The following is a 20,103-nucleotide window of genomic DNA, read 5'->3' as shown; positions in this document are numbered from 1 at the left end:
CATCTGAAAGTGCATGATCCTGGTGCATCAACACTCCTCAGCTCCTGTAAAGAACTTCAGACAGACACCGAGGTAGACAGACATACTGACAGACGGCTGAACAGACAGACATGCCTCTCATAACAGCAGATGGTATATTTCCAGCAGGAGAGCCACACATACAGTCACAGGCGGGCTTATTGACGGGTGGATTGAAACATCGAAACATGAAAGCCACAAACAGGTAAAAATGAACACAGCTAGTTGATTGGTTGGTTGGTTTAGCCGGTGTGCATGTGTGTGTGCAGTGATGTAGTGGTGCCTGGAGAAGTGGGTATGCTCAAATTTTGCCCAAAATTTCCCAAACGCCTTGTGTGAAAAATGTAAAAACAGTGACAACCGAATGTCCTAAAATGATCAATCTCGTATTGGTCTTTCACAGTCAGGCCAACCCAAGCAGTACTGTGCAAATGTTTAATAGTTGGCCTATTATTGAAATAGATATATGAGACTATCAACTGAGTCAGAAATTCACATGTACAGTATCAGACCCCCCCTTTAATTTTGAAACATTTGCATGCTTAAAACATAAATAAAAGTTTATCAACATTTTAAGCTAAACATTCTGATTTGTTCTATCAGTCATATTAATTGATACAGTGTATACCTCCACTACAATACTTTGATAAGCAGCACAGGGATTAAGAAGTGAGTATACGCAATGCCCACAAAAAAAGTGGTTATTTGGTGTACACTGTACCTGCGTATACCCTCAGTTGTGTAGCGGAGGGTCTGTTTGTTAGATTGAGGGTCTGTTTGTTAATATGTACTGAACAGAGTGGTCTGTTTTTGTACTGTGTGCGCTGCCCCCCTCCCCTCTCTGCTTTCCCTCTTCTCTCTCCCCCCTCTTTAATCAGAGTACTGGCAGAGGCACTGGCAGGGGCACAGGCTGGGCGGCTAGGACTTTGGCATGGGAGGAAAGAGAGATATAAACAAACCAAGCTAAAAGAGAAATAACAGGCCGATAAAATCCACTGTCGGAAGGTTTTAACTCCGGAGGGAAAGCACGCAGGGTACTTTAGAGTAAGGGTTGAGATTACGGTCTCAGAAGCACAGGTCCTCCAGGACCCCTCCCCATCCCATCCCGACAATCTCAACTGGATTATATGGAGGGGTGGGGTGAGAAAGTAGTGGCGTCGGGATGTTTAGTTTATGTGGAGGGGTTTCTAGATAATAGTGGAATAAGGAATTTACTGAAAGACCTCATTCAAAACGAATGGTTTATGAGGAGACAAGGCAGTAAGGATGCAGGCAGTAAGTGGGTCAGCCAGTGATCATGTTCTTCTCTGTTCTCTATCCAAATCCTCAACTGCCCTCCTATTCCCTGCCTTCAGCCACCCACTACTTCCTGGTAATCCGCCTATCAGAGCTGGTTTGCCGTGACAAGAGACAGGCACGGAAATCAGGTTTGTTTTCATAGGCTGGCCTGAGATCAGTTTATCACACATACCGTCACAATGACAGGAGGATACCATGTCTGTAATGTTAATGACTAGCCCTGAAAATGAAAATAATACTTTGTATGAAATGGTAATGTTGTATGTTAAACTATGGGTTAAAATACTGACAATTATTCACTAAAATCCTAGTGTTCAACTCCTGTTAATACTGAAAGAAGAATATTAATATGTTGTTACAATGGTTATAATGATGCAGTAATCGTACCCACTTATACTGTACAAGACACGGTTTTTCACGCAATTCCAAATCTTATTTGGAATTGAAATGTAGCTAAGTTTTTACCCCTTCTCTAAGTTGTGGTATGTTTTTACTAATGACAGAATACGCTCAAATATGTATCAAAGCTATAGATAGAGTAAAACAATCACTTAAAGTGGTACAAAGCTTGTACTGCGTGAACTTTTAAGTACAACTAAAACCACAGTAAAATATTTGTACTAAATGTACAGTAAAAACAAATATATATATTTGTTCCATTGGCATTATTCAACCTACTGTCCTTAATAAATCACACAGTGCAAAATAGATAGTGATTAAAATATTTTATTGGTTTTTAGGAAAATATTAAAAAGTTAAAGTTTAATAGCAAAAAAGGAAGTGCAAAGTGTAAAAGCTTTACAACTTGTAGTAGTGTAGTGGTTGGCAGAGTTCATTTTTACAGTTTAAAGGCAACCAATGCAAACATTACTGTTGTGACTCTCTTGGGTGGTCCTTCATCTAAAAGAATGACATTTTATCTGGAAGAGAGAAGACAAAAAATAATTTCTCTTTTGTAGGTTACGATTGAGGAAATCTATTTTTGTTGTCAATACTTTATACTCATGGTCTGTTTAACTTCCTAGTATGAGAGTAAACGTCCAAAATGTTTACCCTTAAATAGCGTACTTAGGCTAGTAATGAACCACTTTAGGTCACTATGTCCTGTCTGTACATTAAGAACATTAAGTCAACTAAGAATGGACTCTATAACCTCTGTGTGTGTGCGATATGGCAGCTGCAAGCAGAAACGTGAGACTTTCCAATTTCGTGTCCCATTTGTATTTTTAACCCGTTGAATGCCAGATATTTTTACTGCAACAGGGCCGTGGCCTGAGTTGGTGGCTGTCTACTCTGGAGGAATGTTGAAATAATGCCATTGGATACTTTTGAATATCGTTTTCTATTGAAATCAAACTTAGATATCTTCACCTAAATCCTAAACTGATCAGTGTCAGATGTAATATGTTTCCTAATTGACCTTTTTAACCTGCAAATGTAATGTACACTACTACATCAACTGAAGTGATTTGACCTATTCATACTTGTGAAAGACCCAGTTTTGAGCCAAAGAATGGTGCTGGTTTTCATGATCACTGTATAGTGTTACAAACTAGACTTGGCAACACTATACAGTACAGTGATCAATGATCTGTAAGTGCAGGGGAGCAGAGAACACTGTAACACGCACTGTAGCCCTCACTCACCATCAGGTTCGGAGTCGGAGTCTACGAGGGGAGGGATACGGATGAGGATCTGGCGGCGGTCTCTCTGGACGACCAGTTGGAGTTTTCCTCTAGACTTCTCTATGAGCTTCCCTGCATCGTTCAGAGACAGGTTCTCTGTTACTGTCCCATTGATCTGGAGCGAGGGAGAAGAGGAGCGAGATGGGAGAGGAGAGGACAGGAGAGAGAGAGAAGGAGAAATGAGATTAGTGTAAATGAGTGTTAGATGAGTAGTGATTTGACAGTTTGGTGGGAGAGAGGATTTAAAATGTTCCTCTTTGGCAGCATCCTTCTTTGTAGCCATGCCAACGACGACCGATTGAACTTACATTGAGAGTGTATGTGTGTGTAAAGGAGAGAACAAGATATTAAGTGTGTGTGTGTGTGTGTGTGTGTGTGTGTGTGTGTGTGTGTGTGTGGTATATTACCTTGAGGATAATATCTCCCTCCTGTAGGTTTCCGTCCTTGGCAGCCAGTCCTGTACTGGTCATCTCCTTGATGAATATCTGACTGCCCAGACGCAGACCATACTCTAGAAACACATAAACACACACACACTGCGGCAACCAGAGAACGAATATACACAGCCTGACCTTAAAACCACGTTCACCTCTGACCTTGCAACCTTACAGCACAAATAAAAACAGACCCTTCCAGATCAAAGCAGTAAATATTTTCTGTGTCCCAAATGTGCCCTGGTCAAATGTATTGCACTATACACTATACACAGTAGGCAATAGGGTGCCATTTGGGACTCAGTCATTCATAAGCTCCCTCCTTCCTGTGCACAACATCCCTTCTTAAGGGCGACCACTTATTGTAAAGAACCAGACATGTTTTGTAATTGTATTTATTATGGTTCCCCATTAGATTCTGCCAAGGCAGCAGGCTACTCTTCCTGGTGTCCATCAAAATTAAGGCAGTTAAACAATTTTAAAAACATTACAATACATTCACAACAGATTTCACAAAACACTGTGTGCCCTCAGGCCCCTACTCCACTAACACATATCTACAACAAAACAATAAATTTGTACGTGTGTGTAAATGCGTATGTTATCGCGTGTGTGTATATGCATGTGTCTGTGTCTATGTTTGTGTTGCTTCACAGTCCCTGCTGTTCCATAAGGTGTATTTTTATCTGTTTTTTTAAATCAATTTTTACTGCTGGCATCAGTTACTTGATGTGGAATAGAGTTCCATGTAGTCATGGTTCTATGTAGTACTGTGTTCCTTCTATAGTCTGTTCTGGACTTGGGGACTGTGAAGAGACCTCTGGTGGCATGTCTTGTGGGGTATGCATGGGTGTCCGAGCTGTGTGCCAGTAGTTCAAATAGACAGTTCGCTGCATTCAATATGTGAATACCTCTCATGAATACAAGTAGTGATGAAGTTAATCTCTCCTCCACTTAGAGCCAGGAGAGATTGACATGCATATTATTAATGTTAGCTCTCTGTGTACATCCAAGGGCCAGCCTTACTGCCCTGTCCTGAGCCATTTGCAGGCAGTCCCTCTTTGTGGCACTTGACCACACAACTGAACAGTAGTCCAGGTGCGACAAAACCAGGGCCTGTAGGACCTACCTTGTTGATTGTGCTGTTAAGGTAGAGCAGTGCTTTATTATGGACAGACTTCTCCCCATCTTAGCTACTATTGTTTCAATATGTTTTGGCCATGACAGTTTACAATCCAGGGTAACTCCAAGCAGTTTAGTCACCTCAACATTATTTATTACAATATTTAATTGAGGTTTAGGGTTTAGTGAATGATTTGTCCCAAATACAATGCTTTTAGTTTCTGAAATACTTAGAACTAACTTATTCCTTGCCACCCATTCTGAAACTAACTGCAACTCTTCGTTAAGTGTTGCGGTCATTTCAGTCGCTGTTGTAGCTGACGTGTATATAGTGTTAGAGTTATTTGCATACATAGACACACCGGCTTTACTAAAAGCTTGTGGCATGTCGTTAGTAAAGACTGAAAAAGTAAGGGGCCTAGACAGCTGCCCTTGTGAATTCCTGATTCTACCTTGATTATGTTGGAGAGGCTTCCAATAAAGAACACCCTCTGTGTTCTGTTAGACAGGTAACTCTTTATTCACAATATAGCAGGGGGTGTAAAGCCATAACACACGTTTTTCCAGCAGCAGACTAATGATCATTAAATGTCAAAAGTCGCAATGAAGTCGAACAAAACAAAACAATCTTATTATCAATTTCTCTCAGTCAATCATAAGTCATTTATGTTAGTGGCAATATCGTCAGCTATTATCCTCAGTAATTTTCCATACAAGTTGTCAGACACTGGTGGCTTGTCATTGTTTATATTCTTTTATATCTCTTCCACACTCACTTTCCGGAATTCAAAATTACAATGCTTGTCTTTCATTATTTGGTTAGATATACTTGGATGTGCAGTGTCAGGGCCTGTTGCTGGTATGTCATGCCTAAATTGGCTAATCTCGCCAATTAAAAAATCATTGATCACAGCTTCTCACCTTCGTTGGGTCTGTTCTTGACCAGCAGGACGTTAACAGGTTTCTCCAGGGGTTCCAGGTCTCCAGCTCCTCCTCGGGGGAGGTCAGGAGAGGGCGAACGGGGCGGCTCACGGAGGTTGTCTCTACTTTTACTCTTCACCATCCTCCCCCCGGTACCTCCCCCATCCCCGTACCTCCCCCCTCCTCGCTCATAGCTGTCTCCCCGGCTGTAGCTCCTCCCACCTGGACTTCCTCCTCCCCCTCGTCTCTCCCGGTCCATGCTCCTCCCCCGGCTGCGTTCCCGTGAATACTGTGGCCTCTCTGGACTGGGCGGCTCCCGGTCCAAGGCCCGCCCACTGCTGTTGTCGTGGTGAGGCTCTGGGCTTGGCGACGCCCTCTCTTTGCTCCTCCCCCGGCTTCTCCCCCGGTTACCACGGCTGCCGTAGTTGGGGTCCAGGTAGCTCTTGTTGTCGGGGGTGAGGTCGCGAGGCTCGCGGTTGTAACCAGGACCACCATTGCCACGATGCCAGCCACCGTCGCTCTGGTTGTCATCGGCATCGTAGTAGCGGGTGGAGCCGAAGTCTCGACTCTCGGCACCAGGGGAGGGAGGGTGTTTCAGGGAGTGGAGAGCCACCTTCCGAGGTCTCTTCACCGTCTGGGACACACACACACACACACATACACACACGTACACACACACACACACACACACATAGAGGCTGAACACTAGACTGCAGAATTTTGATCGAAAGGATCGCATTAGTTAACATACCCGTGAGACACACACAGAGCCTGGAGCAGAGGCGGGGCAGGAGCAGAGGCCATGACAGTAAGGTTAGTAAGATTATTTTTGGCTGTGCAGTGTTAAAGGAGCATCACCTGGAAAGAATGAGCTCAGCTCATTGGAGTGTAAAACACCTTGCTCTGCAGTACTGTGGCTGTCTGTATGGTGCTCCACTGTCACACTGCTAGAACTAGCTGAACTTGTCTGGTTAACTTTTTTTAACTGCTGGGCTAAATCATCTCTGGTCAAGTCTGGTCAACCATTATATCATTGGTATGAAAATCTATTTTTCCAAGTCTGGCCTATATTAATATTATATGATCCATCTAATTGCCAATGGAAGAACACAAATCTCTTGAACAATTGGCCATTGTTGCCAACCTTCTTCAGTTGGCTTCCTTCCTGCAATCTAACTAACTACAGTGATACTCACTATCTTGGCGGTCTTCCCACATTTGCGTAGCTGCTGCACAGCGAAGGAATGAGGCACGTTGTCCATGAGGATGGAGTTGACTTGGATCACACGGTCATTTTCACTGGGGAGGGAAACAACAAACACAACACACAGTTCACACATAACCTAAAATAAAAGGGTTCTAGGGGCGCACCTCAATAGTCTAAAATGGCTTCCTGTCATTGTGTCCTTCCTTTCTTTCATCTGTACTGATTTGGAGAAAAAACAGTGTAACGTACAACAGTAGTCCATCAGCTGGTCCTCCCTGCAAGACATCTGACACGATGATTGACATCTCGCCATTCTCCACGTTGGGGTTGTCCCGCCCCCCCGACACAGCGATACCAAACCCCATCTTGGAGTCCTGCATTCAGGATACATAGACATAGAGAGACAAAGAGAAAGAGACAAAGAGAAAGAGACAGAGAAAAAGAGAGAGAGAGTGAGGGACAGAGACAGACAGACAATTAAGCTGGGGGTTGGACAATGGAAAGATATAGAGTTGATATTGGACAGGGGATTGGGAGGGAGGACAGACAGACAGACAGACAGACAGACGGACAGACAGAGACACAGAGACACAGAGACACAGAGACACAGAGACACAGAGACACAGAGACACAGAGACACAGAGACACACAGACACACAGACACACAGACACACACACACACACACACACACAGGCTGGGTTGAAGGGTTGACGACAACCACATAGATGGGAAAGATGGGAGGAGATCGGTTGGTGAGGCGAGGGAGGAGGGGGAGCAGACAGCTTGCGTTTCCAATTTGGCTCTAACATTCTCTGCCCTGAATGACACATGTATCACAACCCACAGGTTTAGAGGGACATAGAGGAGGGAGAGAAGGAAAGAGACCAGGAGAGCAGTGCAAGACGGATAGAAAACAATCACGTGCGCACACACTCGCTCTAGCAAGAAAACAGTCACGTCCAACTAGTAGACATGACAAATCTCCCACCAAAAGAGAGAGGGATAGAGAAAGAGAGAGGAATGGAGATAGAGAGAGTGAAAGCGAGAGAGCATGAACGTGAGAGAGGGATTGAAAGATAGAGAAAGCAGGTCAACCTTGGAGCTCTTGGCAATCAAAGGGGAAGCAAGACATCTCCTGTCCGTCTAAAGGAAGATGCATTGTAGGAGGAGTAACACACACACACACACACACACACACACACACACACACACACACACACACGGGGGATACGGAGAGCAGGGTTTTAGTCAGAGATGTGGTTTCCCCTAACAACACTTACCTCCTTAGTGTGGCAAATAAACTCAGCAAAAAAGGTCCCATTTTCAGGACCCTGTCTTTCAAAGATAATTCGTAAAAATAAAAATAACTTCACAGATCTTAACGGTCATTAAGAAACTAACAGCTTACAGACGGTACGCAATTAAGGTCAGTTAGAAAACTTAGGACACTAAAGAGGCCTTTCTACTGACTCTGAAAAACACAAAAAGAAAGATGCCCATCTGCGTGAACGTGCCTTAGGCATCCTGCAAGGAGACATGAGGACTGCAGATGTGGCCAGGGCAATAAATTGCAATGTCCATACTGTGAGACGCCAAAGACAGCGCTGCAGGGAGACAGGATGGACAGCTGATCATCCTCGCAGACCACGTGTAACAACACCTGAAAAGGATCGGTACATCCAAACATCACACCTGCGGGACAGGTACAGGATGGCAGCAACAACTGCCTGAGTTACACCAGGAACGCACAATCCCTCCATCAGTGCTCAAGACTGTCCGCAATAGGCTGAGAGAGGCTGGACTGAAGGCTTGCAGGCCTGTTGTAAGGCAGGTCCTCATCAGACATCACCGGCAACAAAGTAGCCTATGGGCACAAACCCACCGCCGCTGGACCAGACAAGACTGGCAAAAAGTGCTCTTCACTGACGAATCATGGTTTTGTCTCACCAGAGATGATGGTCGGATTCGTGTTTATCGTAGATGGAATGAGCGTTACACCGAGGCCTGTACTCTGGAGCGGGATCGATTTGGAAGTGAAGGGTCCATCAAGGTCTGTGGCGGTGTGTCACAGCATCATCGGTCTCAGCTTGTTGTGCAGGCTCATCCTGACATGACCCTCCAAGCATGACAATGCCACCAGCCATACTGCTGGTTCTGTGCGTGATTTCCTGCAAGACAGGAATGTCAGTGTTCTGCCATGGCCGACGAAGAGCCCGGATCTCAATCCCATTGAGCACATCTGGGACCTGTTGGATCGGAGGGTGAGGGCTAGGGCCAGTCTCCCCAGAAATGTCCGGGAACTTGCAGGTGCCTTGGTGAAAGAGTGGGGTAACATCTCACAGAAAGAACTGGCAAATCTGGCGCAGTCAATGAGGAGGAGATGCACTGGGGTACTTAATGCAGCTGGTGGCCACACAAGATACTGACTGTTACTTTTGATTTTGACCCCCCCTTTGTTCAGGGACACATTCTTCCATTTCGGTTAGTCACATGTCTGTCTCATTTGTTGAATCTTATTATGTTCATACAAATGTTAAGTTTGCTGAAAATTAACACAGTTGACAGTGAGAGGACGTTTCTTTTTTTGCTGAGTTTATAATATAGTATATTAAAACATTTGCAAAATATTATTCATATTGATATGGTTCAATATTCATAAATGAATGTCAAAAAATGTATTTAAATAAAAACACTACCCATAGTGCAGAGCAAGCAGTAAAGCTTCATATAACACCATTGTGGAGGCTTAAGGAGGCCTGGGTAAGGCCAAAATGTCATAATTATTATTTCTCATTTATGCTTTTAGATAAAAATGTTGAATATATGTGAACAATACTTACTCCAAAGGACCATTCTTTCTTGTCCTGTTATCTCTCTGGTTTATGTTGGCTCTCACTTGGGCTGGGCAATGTGGCCAAAATATCATATCATATCATATGGTATGGTATTTTTCAAATTTGAGACGGTATTTGATGCTATTTTATGTTTTTGATTAATAATAGTTCTACATTTGCTTTATGTGTAGTGTGTGACCCTTGGGTGGCAACACATACATTCTAAATGATTTTATACTGTTCAATTCAACTTCACCCTAAAAAAAAAAATCTGCATTTCCTGCATTTGAGATAACTTCCACACTGCCACGATATGGGCAAAAATACTAGGCCTTATTTTTAACCAAATGTTGCAATTGCGATTTAGGTCAAAAACACTTGGGTGAACTTTTGGAATCATGGAAATGGAATGTTTATTATAATTCTATAGTTAGAATAAAAATAATAGTGGGCACTTTGAATACAGTGTTGTTTGACATGACAACTAATGAAAATGCCACGGACAAGTTATTGTGACAGGTTAGGAACCCAAGTGATGTTCAGTGTTTCCTAGGGGACCCTATAATCTTTGACTACATTAAATATTTATTGATATAGCTAACATAATCATGCTTCGCCTATTCCTCTTTGATTTAGAAGATACTGTTGCACAAACAACATAATGATTTTAGCCTCCACCAGTACTGGTATCAGGCTCTATTAGCTAGCTACGTTTGCTCCAACTCAGTACTTTTATTAGCTAGTTAGCTAGCCAGCTAACACGATTTAGCTTAAAAATACAAACTAGCTAACTAGTTTGTAGATGTAAAAAACACAAACTAATATTGTAATTATAGAATGCTTGTGGATTTATATTAAGTGGAAACAACATCGTTGTCATCAGCATTTTTGGAAGTGAAAGTGTCTCGTGTTCAAGCAACAACAAATGCGCTCCTTGAGTGACGGGGTGGGATTAGGTCTGTGTGGAAAGCTGCACAGAGAAAGTAAAAACCCAAACCGGTCCGTGCATAAATACCGGTGTATAGAGTCAAATACGGTATATACCGCCCAGCCCTAGCTCTCACCGTGTGTGTGTGCGAGAAATACGCATGCGTGCATGCATGCGTGTATGTGCATCTCTCAACTCCCTTTACTGAAGCCTCCAGTCAGACACAGTATCCCCAGGGGAGAGGATGTCTCTGTGCTCACTGTAGTAGATAGGATCAACGTTTAATCAACCTTATCAGATCAACAACAAACAGGCTGCTTCCCAAATGGCACCCCATTTACTATAGTAGTGCACATAGGGCGGCAGGTAGCCTAGTGGTTAGAGCATTGGGCCAGGAACTGAAAGGTTGCTAGACTATTGGTCTATTAAAATTAGAGTTAAGGTGATGTCACGGTGTTCCCTTAATAATGAATCCAAGTGCTTGACATGGGGGAGGGGACCAGTAACTTTATGATCAAACTTTATCAATGTAGAAGCAACAGTCATTTTTCATACTTTGATCACCATACTTTGATCTGGTTTCCTTCAAATATCATCCAATTTCATGAAAACATGATTTTGACTGTTCAGTACCTTTAAAGGAGTCCTGGGTAAGGCCAACATGTCATAAATATGCCAACCTAGATTAATTATTCTCAACTACACTTTCAGATACAAATTCAAATGTCAAATATGTCAACAAACCTTCTTTCAAAGGACAATTCTATGATTACGTTTAATGAAAATCACCAAAATCAGGGTCTTTTTTTTGTCCTGGTTTCAAATGGAATAAACTCACCTGCTATGGTCCTTTGCTGATGGCAAAGGCAAAACACCACACACACACTATACTGTGAACCTCCACTGGAGAGAGACCATAGGAGAAATCCAGGGCCCGTACATGTAAAAGTCACAGGTTAACTACCCCTTTGTAGTCTCTCACTCACGTGCACACGCGCGCGCACACACACACACACACACACACGAGATAGAGAAATATATAGAGCATTCGGAAAGTATTCAGACCCCTTGACTTTTGTTATGTTACAGCCTTATTCTAAAATGGATTACATTTTTTCCCCTCATCAATCTACACACAATAACCCAAAACGACAAAGCAAAAATAGGTTTAGAAATGTTTGCAAAAATCGGAAATATTGCATTTACATATTATTCAGTACTTTGTTGAAATTGGCAGCAATTACAGCCTCAAGTCTCCTTGGGTATGAAGCTGCAAGCTTGGCACACCTGTATTTGGGGAATTTTCTCAATCTTTTCTGCAGATTTTCAAGCTCTGTCAGGTTGGATGGGGAGCGTCGCTACACAGCTATTTTCAGGTCTCTCTAGAGATGTTCGATCAGGTTCAAGTCCGGGCTCTGGCTGGGCCACTCAAGGACATTCAGAGACTTGTCCCGAAGCCACTTGTGCATTGTCTTGGCTGTGTGGTTTGGATCGTTGTCCTGTTGGAAGGTAAACCTTGGCCCCAGTCTGAGGTCATGAGCACTCTGGAGTAGGTTTTCATCAAGGATCTCTCTGTACTTTGCTCCGTTCATCTATACCTCGATCATTATTTGTTTCCCAGTCCCTGCCACTGAAAAGCATCCACATAGCATGATAATGCCACCACCATGCTTCACTGTAGGGATGGTGCCTGGTTTCCCCCAGACGTGACAGTTGGCATTCAGGCCAAAGAGTTCAATATTGGTTTCATCACACCAGAGAATCATATTTCTTATGGTCTGAGAGTCCTTTAGGTGCCTTTTTGCAAACTCCAAGCGGACTGTCATGTGCCTTTTACTGAGGAGTGGCTTCCGTCTCGCCACTCTACCATAAAGGCCTGATTGGTGGAGTGCTGCAGAGATAGTTGTCCTTCTGGAAGTTTCTCCCATCTCCACAAAGGAACTCTGGAGCTCTGTCAGATCTTGACCACCTCCCTGACCAAGGCCCTTCTCCCCTTATTGCTCAGTTTGGCCGGGCGGCCAGCTCTCGGAAGAGTCTTGGTGGTTCCAAACTTCTTTCATTTAAGAATGATGAAGGCCACTGTGTTTGTGGGGACATTCAATGCTGCAGAAATGGGTTGGTACCTTCCCCAGATCTGTGCCTCAACACAATCCTGTTTCGGAGCTCTACGGACAATTCCTTCAACCTCATGGCTTGGTTTTTGCTCTGACATGCACTGTCAACTGTGGGACCTTAAATAGACAGGTGTGTGCCTTTCCAAATCATGTTCAATCAATTGAATTTACCACAAGTGGACTCCAAGTTGAAGAAACATTAAGCATGATCAATGGAAACAGGATGCACCTGAGCTCAATTTTAAATCTCATAGCAAAGGATTTAAATACTTACGTAAATAAGGTGTTTTCGCTTTGTCATTATGGGGTATTGTGTGAAGATTGATGAGAAAACTTTTTTTTGTAATACATTTTAGAATGAGGCTGTAACGTACATTTCTTTGTGAAAAAGTAAAGGGGTGTGAATATTTCCAGAATGCAGTCTATAGACAGAGAGAGAGAGTTCAACTCACCCTCTGTAGGTTCACAGTGTACTGCTCCCAAACAGTCTCCTCCATTCCTGAGCTCTGTAGACCGAGAACAAAACAGTTAGTAGTGATGGGGGGAAAAAATAGATAGTTACATAATGCAAACCCTCAGTCCAGCCTCTCTCAGCCTATTGCGGACAGTCTGAGCACTGATGGAGGGATTGTGCGTTCCTGGTGTAACTCGGACAGTTGTTGCCATCCTGTACCCGTTCCGCAGGTGTGATGCTCGGATGTACCGATCCTGTGGCGGTGTTGTTACACGTGGTCTGCCACTGCGAGGACAATCAGCTGTCCGTCCTGTCACCCTGTAGCGCTGTCTTAGGCGTTTAAACCCTTTACAATGAAGATCTGTGAAGTTATTTGGATTTTTACTAATTATCTTTGTAAGACAGGGTCCTGAAAAGGGGACATTTCTTTTTTTGCTGAGTTTATTCATACTTTGACTCCTAGTATTGATTGGTAAAATAAAAAAATATTTAAAAAAATCAATTTAGCGAAAGCTAGTTGGCTGTACCAGCACCAAAACTCTGGTTTTTCATCCTATAGCTTGTTCTCCATCTTATTTTTAAATAGTGAGACTTTTATTGTATAATTGTGTAAATGATAATTCTGGACAATAATCACCAACAATAAAAAAAATTTGCGTCATAATACATTCATTTTCGGACAAATGGGGATTCAACTTGAATATGCCGGGGTGCCTAGTGGTTAGAGCGTTGGGCCAGTAACCGAAAGGTTGCTGGATCGAATCCCCGAGCGGACAAGGTAAAAATCTGTTGTTCTGCCCCTGAAGGCAGTTAACCCGCTGTTCCCTGTAGGGGATTGTAAATAAGAACCTATTCTTAACTGACTTGCCTAGTTAAATAAAGGTTAAATAAATAAAAAACCTTTTAACGTTATATTAAAGTAAATATAGTTTAGCAGTTCTTTTTTTTAACATTAAGTGTAAAGTTGGTAATCATTTTACAAGCAGAACAGCACGGTTGGAAGGAGAAGCTTCATTTCCAAAACTTGCAAGAAGTTGAGACATGGTTGTCACCAAAGCTGTGTTGTATTCATGTCGTAGCAATTTGCATGAGAATTCATCGTTACCCAATATTGCATAATTGTCACAGCCCTAGCCATTACTGACCAAAACTAATTTTGTCATGCTCTCTGTCTCTCTGCATTAGCCATATAACATTAGTGAGCAATATGTTTAGAACATCAAATCACAGTATCGAATAGTGGTGAGGAAACAAATATTTTGGACGATATTGTATCGATACTTTGACTCTAAGTATTCATTTGTATTTTTTAATTTTTATGTAATATATATATATATATATATATATATATATATAGTACCAGTCAAAAGTTTGGACACACCTACTCATTCAAGTTTTTTTTTTTTTTTTTTTTTACTATATTCTTCTATGAAATAACACATATGGAATCATATACTGTGGTAACCAAAAAAGTGTTAAACAAATCAACATATACTTTAGCCACCCTTTGCCTTGATGACAGCTTTGCACACTCTTGGCATTGTCTCAACCAGCTTCATGAGGTAGTCGCCTGAAATGCATTTCAATTAAAAGGTGTGCCTTGAATTTCTTTCCTTCTTAATGCATTTGAGCCAATCAGTTGTGTTGTGACAAGGTAGGGGGGCTATACAGGAGATGGCCCTATTTCGAAAAATACCAAGTCCATATTATGGCAAGAACAGCTCAAATAAGCAAAAATAAACAACAGTTCGTCATTACTTAAAGACATGAAAGTCAGTCAATGCGGAAAATGTCAAGCGCTATGGCTCTCATGAGGACCACCACAGGAAAGAAAGACCCAGATTTACCTCTGCTGCAGAGGATAAGTTCATTAGAGTTACCAGCCTCAGAAATTGCAGCCCAAATAAATGCTTCACAGAGTTCAAGTAACAGACACATCTCGACATCAACTGTTCAGAGGAGACTGCGTGAATTAGGCCTTCATGGTCGAATTGCTGCAAAGAAACCACTACTAAAGGACATCAATAAGAAGAAGAGACTTGCTTGGGCCAAGAAACACGAGCAATGGACATTAGACTGGTAGAAATCTGTCTTTGGTCTGATGAGTCCAAATTTTAGATTTTTGGTTCCAACCGCCGTGTCTTTGTGAGACACAGAGTAGGTAAACGGATGATCTCCCTGTGAAAAGGCAAAGGGTGGCTACTTTGAAGAATCTAAAATATTAAATACATTTTGATTTATTTAACACTTTTTTTGGTTACTACATGATTCCATATGTGTTATTTCATAGTTTGTCTTCACTATTATTCTACAATGTAGAAAATAGTACAAATAAAGAAAAACCCTTGAATGAGTAGGTGTGTCCAAACTTTTGACTCGTACTGTACATGCGTACATTCATACATACATAACACAGTATAGTGAGCAATAATTTTGGAATATCAAATCGCAATACATTTAGAATCATGAGAACCACAATACATATCGTATCACCACCTACGTATGGTGATAATATCGTGTCATGAGGTCCCTGGCAATACACAGCCCTAACGGTTAGTGAACGGAACATTACAGACATAGTTAGTGAACGCTACTTTAACACAACATAACAACTTAAGTTACAGGATATTATCTTCCTCAAACAGTAGATGTTTCTTTAACAGATACATCTTATCACAATACTACATGAGTTACTGAATATTAGCTGAATACAGAGTAGATGTGATACTGATCATCACAGTATGAAAGAGGTATAACTTTGTATCGAAGTCTTAAGACTAGAGCCCGACTGATATATTCGTTCCACCGATAACAGAGATTCCATAAATAGGATGAAAAAGGGAATTTCCTGCTCATCTGAACATTTGCGGCCATTCTTATGATGTGTCATTATTGTCACAATGTAGGAAATCAACAATGCAAGCATATTTCTTGTAAAATTGCTCTTTGGGATGGCAATTTGTGAGAAAATGTCACTGTAAAACAGTATATCGGCAGATGTTTCAATATTGGCAGGTTTTGTCCCCCAAAATATCAAAATCGATGGCGGACCCAAAAACCCATATCGGTCGGTCTCCACTTAAGACCATTCACCAAAGATTCCTAATGTTAGGGAGAGTAGGATTTATTTAGCACAGGGTAGGCATGTTAACACTACAGAGAAGGGCATGAAGCGACATTGAGCTACTCATTGTAGAGCTACTCATACACACACCGTTTAACTACCTTCATATTATCTCGAGGCACTCCCTGTGAAAATACATTAATTTCAGCAAGTATTCACACATCTCCACTTTTTCCATATTTTGTGGTTACAGCCTTAACTTTAAAACGAGATGTTTGTGTCACTGGCCTACACACAATACCCAATAATGTCAGTGGAATTGTGTTTTTATACATTTTTGAAAATTAAAAGCTGAAATGTATTGAATAAATAAGGCCAGGAGTAAAATAAAATTGCATTGACTCACTCTGTGTGCAATATAAAGTGTTGAACATGATTTTTCAATGATGACCTGATTTCTGTACCCCACACATACAATTATCTGTAAGGCCCGTCAGTCGAGCAGTCAATTTCAAACACAGTTTCAACCACAAAGACGAGGGAGGTTTTCCAATGCCTCGCAAAGAAGGGCACCTATTGGTAGATAAAATAATAAAGAGACATTGAATGTCCCTTTGAGCATGATGAAGATATTAGTTACACTTTGGATGGTGTATCAATACACCCAGTCAAAACAAAGATACAGGCGTCCTTCCGAATTCAGTTGCCGGAAAGGAAGGAAACCGCTCAGGGATGTCACAATGAGGCCAATGGTTCTTTAAAGCAATTAGTTTTCTCCTATCACAGCCATGAAACTCTAAGGATAGATCAACAACACTGTAGTTACTCCACAATACTAAACTAAATGTGTGGGAAAAGAACATAGCCTGTACAGAATATATATATATATTGTAAAACCCAGCTGTGCAAAGCTCTTAGAGATGTATCCAGAAAGACTCACTGCTGTAATCGCTGCCAAAGGTGATCCAAACGTGTACTGACTCAGGGGTGTGAAAACGTATGTAAATTCGATATTTCAATATTTATTCTTCAATAAATGTGCAAACATTTAAAAAAACATGTTGTTTTCTCTTTGTCATTATGGGGTATAGTGTGTAGATTAGTGAGAATTTTTCTCTCTCGATATAATCCATTTTGAATTCAGGCTGTAACACAACGTGTTGAATAAGTCAAGGGGTAAGAATACTTTCTGAAGGCAATGTAGATTCTTTCTGCAATCTGGAAAAAACATCTATGGACATTTTTGTTCCATTTTCACACCGAATTAAAATGACCCATGACATATAGTACTGGTGACCCGTGAATTCAGTCATGAAGATACATCGTGGCTTTGATGCAAAACCACTATTTTTACTGTATGGTTCTATGTTAAAGACATGGATGGGGGAACCAATACAAAAACAAAATTACCTCTCTGGTCCAGTGTTAAAGAAGTCTCGAGGTATTGTTCGCCTGAGGTAGAGTAACTCATGATAAGCTGCAGGCAAAACTATCTACCAAGAGAGTTCTCATCTATATTATTGGTAGCTGTCTATTTACCACCACAAACTGATGCTGGCACGAAGACTGCACTCAACGAGCTGTATAAGGTCATAAGCAAACAAGAAAAATGCTCATCCAGAAGCAGCACTTCTAGTGGCCGGGGACTTATGCAGGCAAACTTAAATCCGCTATGCAATCTGGTTTCCGAGCTGGCCGTGGGTGCACCTCAGCCACGCTCAAGGTCCAAAACGATATCATTGATAAAAGACAATACTGTGCAACCGTATTCATCGACCTAGCCAAGGCTTTCGAATCCGTCAATCACCACATTCTTATCGACAGACTCAACAGCCTTTTGTTTTTCTCAAATGACTGCCTCGTCTGGTTCACCAACTACTTCTCAGATAGAGTTCAGTGTGTCAAATCGGAGGGCCTGTTGTCAGGACCTCTAGCAGTCTCTATGGGGGTGCCACAGGGTTCAATTCTCGGGCCGACTCTTTTCTCTGTATACATCAATGATGACGCTCTTGCTGCTGGTGATTCTCTGATCCACCTCTACACAGACGACACCATTCTGTATTCTTCTGGCTCTTCTTTGGACACTGTGTTAACAAACCTCCACCTTCCGTGGCCTCCAACTGCTCTTAAATGCAAGCAAAACAAAATGCATGCTCTTCAACCGATCGCTGACCGCACCCGTCCGCCCGTCATAGCAAAATACTGATCATTGCACCTGCACACAGCCCATTGATAAATAGCCCACCCAAATACCTAATCCCCATATTGTCATTTTTAAACGTTTTGCTCCTTTGCATCCAAGTATCTTGCACATTCGTCTTTTGCACATCTATCACTCCAGTGTTTAATTGCTAAATTGTAATTATTTCACTACTATGGCCTATTTATGGCCTTACCTCCCTAATCTTACATTTGCACACAATGTATATAGACTTTTGCTATTGTGTTATTGACTGTATTTGTTTATTCCATGTGTAACTCTGTGTTGTTTGTGTCGCACTGCTTTGCTCTATCTTGGCCAGGTCGCAGTTGTAAATGAGAACTTGTTCTCAACTGGCCTACCTGGTTAAATAAAAGGTGAAATAAAATAAATCTGTTTTACCTCATTTCTACCAGCATGTCACATGTACAACTCCAGAAAAAAAACAATAGACCACCTTTACTCCACCCACAGAGAAGCATACAAAGCTCTCCCTCGCCCTCCATTTGGCAAATCTGACCATAATTCTATCCTCCTGATTCCGGCTTACAAGCAAAAACTAAAGCAGTGACTCTGCTTTTTAATTACTTGTTAGTTTTATTTCTTAATCTTACTTATTTTTTTGTTTACTGCATTGCTGGTTAAGGGCTTGTAAGCAAGCATTTCACTGTAAGGTGAACACCTGTTGTATTCAGCGCATGTGACTAATATAATTTGATTTGACTCACTCAATACGGAAGTGGTCAGATGACGCGGAAGCTATGCTACAGGACTGTTTTACTAGCAGAGACTGGAATATGTTCCGTGATTCATCCAATGGCATTGAGGAGTATACCACCTCAGTCACCGGCTTCATCAAAAACTGCATTGACGACGTCGTCCCCACAGTGACCATACATACGTACATATCCCAACCAGAAGCCATTATTACAGGCAACATCCACACGGAGCTAAAGGCTAGAGCTGCCGCATTCAAGGAGTGGGACAATAATCCGGACGCTTATAAGAAATCCCACTATGCCCTCATCGAATAAGCAAAGCATCAATACTGACTAAGATTGAATCCTACTACACCGGCTCTGACGCTCTTTTCGGATGTGGCAGGGCTTGCAAACTATTATGGACTACAATGGGAAACCCAGCCGCGAGCTGCCCAGTGCTGCGAGTCTACCAGACAAGATAAAGGTATTTTATACTCGCTTCGAGGCAAGCAACACTGAAGCATGCATGAGAGCACCAGCAGTTCCGGACGACTATGTATCACGCTCTACGTAGCCGATGTGAGCAAGACCTTTAAACAGGTCAACATTCACAAGGCTGCGGGGCCAAACGGATTACCAGGTCATGTACTGCGAGCATGCGCAGAGTGTCTTCACTGACACTTTCAATCTCTCCCTGTCCGAGTCTGTAATAACCACGTTTCGAGCAGACCACCATAGTCCATGTGCCCAAGAATGTGAAGGTAACCTGCCTAAATAAATAACGCCCAGTAGCACTCATGTCGGTGGCCATAGCTCACATCAACACCATCATCCAGGAAACCCTAGACCACACCAATTCGCATAAGGCTCAACAGATCCACAGATGACACAATTTCATCGCACTCCACATTGCCCTTTCCCACCTGGACAAAAGGAACACCTATGTGGGAATGCTGTTCATTGCTGTGTTGCAGCAGCATTCCCCAATAGAGGATGGCTTTCACTTCAGCAGTAATAAATTCATGAACTTCTTTGAGGAAAGATCATGATTATTTAGAAAGCAAATTACAGACTCCTCTTTAAATCTGGGTATTCCTCCAAAGCTCAGTTGTTCTGAGTCT

The 20,103-nt window shown here is 42.1% G+C and overlaps 1 protein-coding gene across 2 annotated transcripts in view; it reads right to left on the bottom strand.

Annotated features, from left to right (window-relative positions):
* The window catches only part of LOC110526042 (tight junction protein ZO-2), a 114,209-nt gene that overhangs the window by 22,341 nt on the left and 71,765 nt on the right, over positions 1–20,103 (bottom strand). For both annotated transcript variants that reach the window (XM_036980247.1, XM_036980248.1), the window contains exons 2-7: positions 13,016–13,069; positions 6,936–7,060; positions 6,676–6,778; positions 5,480–6,113; positions 3,410–3,513; positions 2,964–3,117 (exon numbers count right to left, since the gene is read on the bottom strand). In XM_036980247.1, coding sequence (XP_036836142.1) covers positions 2,964–3,117; positions 3,410–3,513; positions 5,480–6,113; positions 6,676–6,778; positions 6,936–7,060; positions 13,016–13,069 — 1,174 coding nt within the window. The remainder of the gene's footprint in view (positions 1–2,963; positions 3,118–3,409; positions 3,514–5,479; positions 6,114–6,675; positions 6,779–6,935; positions 7,061–13,015; positions 13,070–20,103) is intronic.

The sequence above is a fragment of the Oncorhynchus mykiss genome, chromosome 6, assembly GCF_013265735.2.
Source record: "Oncorhynchus mykiss isolate Arlee chromosome 6, USDA_OmykA_1.1, whole genome shotgun sequence".
Lineage (NCBI taxonomy): Eukaryota > Metazoa > Chordata > Actinopteri > Salmoniformes > Salmonidae > Oncorhynchus > Oncorhynchus mykiss.
Note: the sequence above shows the minus strand (reverse complement) of the source record. Positions and strands in the feature narration are given on the sequence as shown.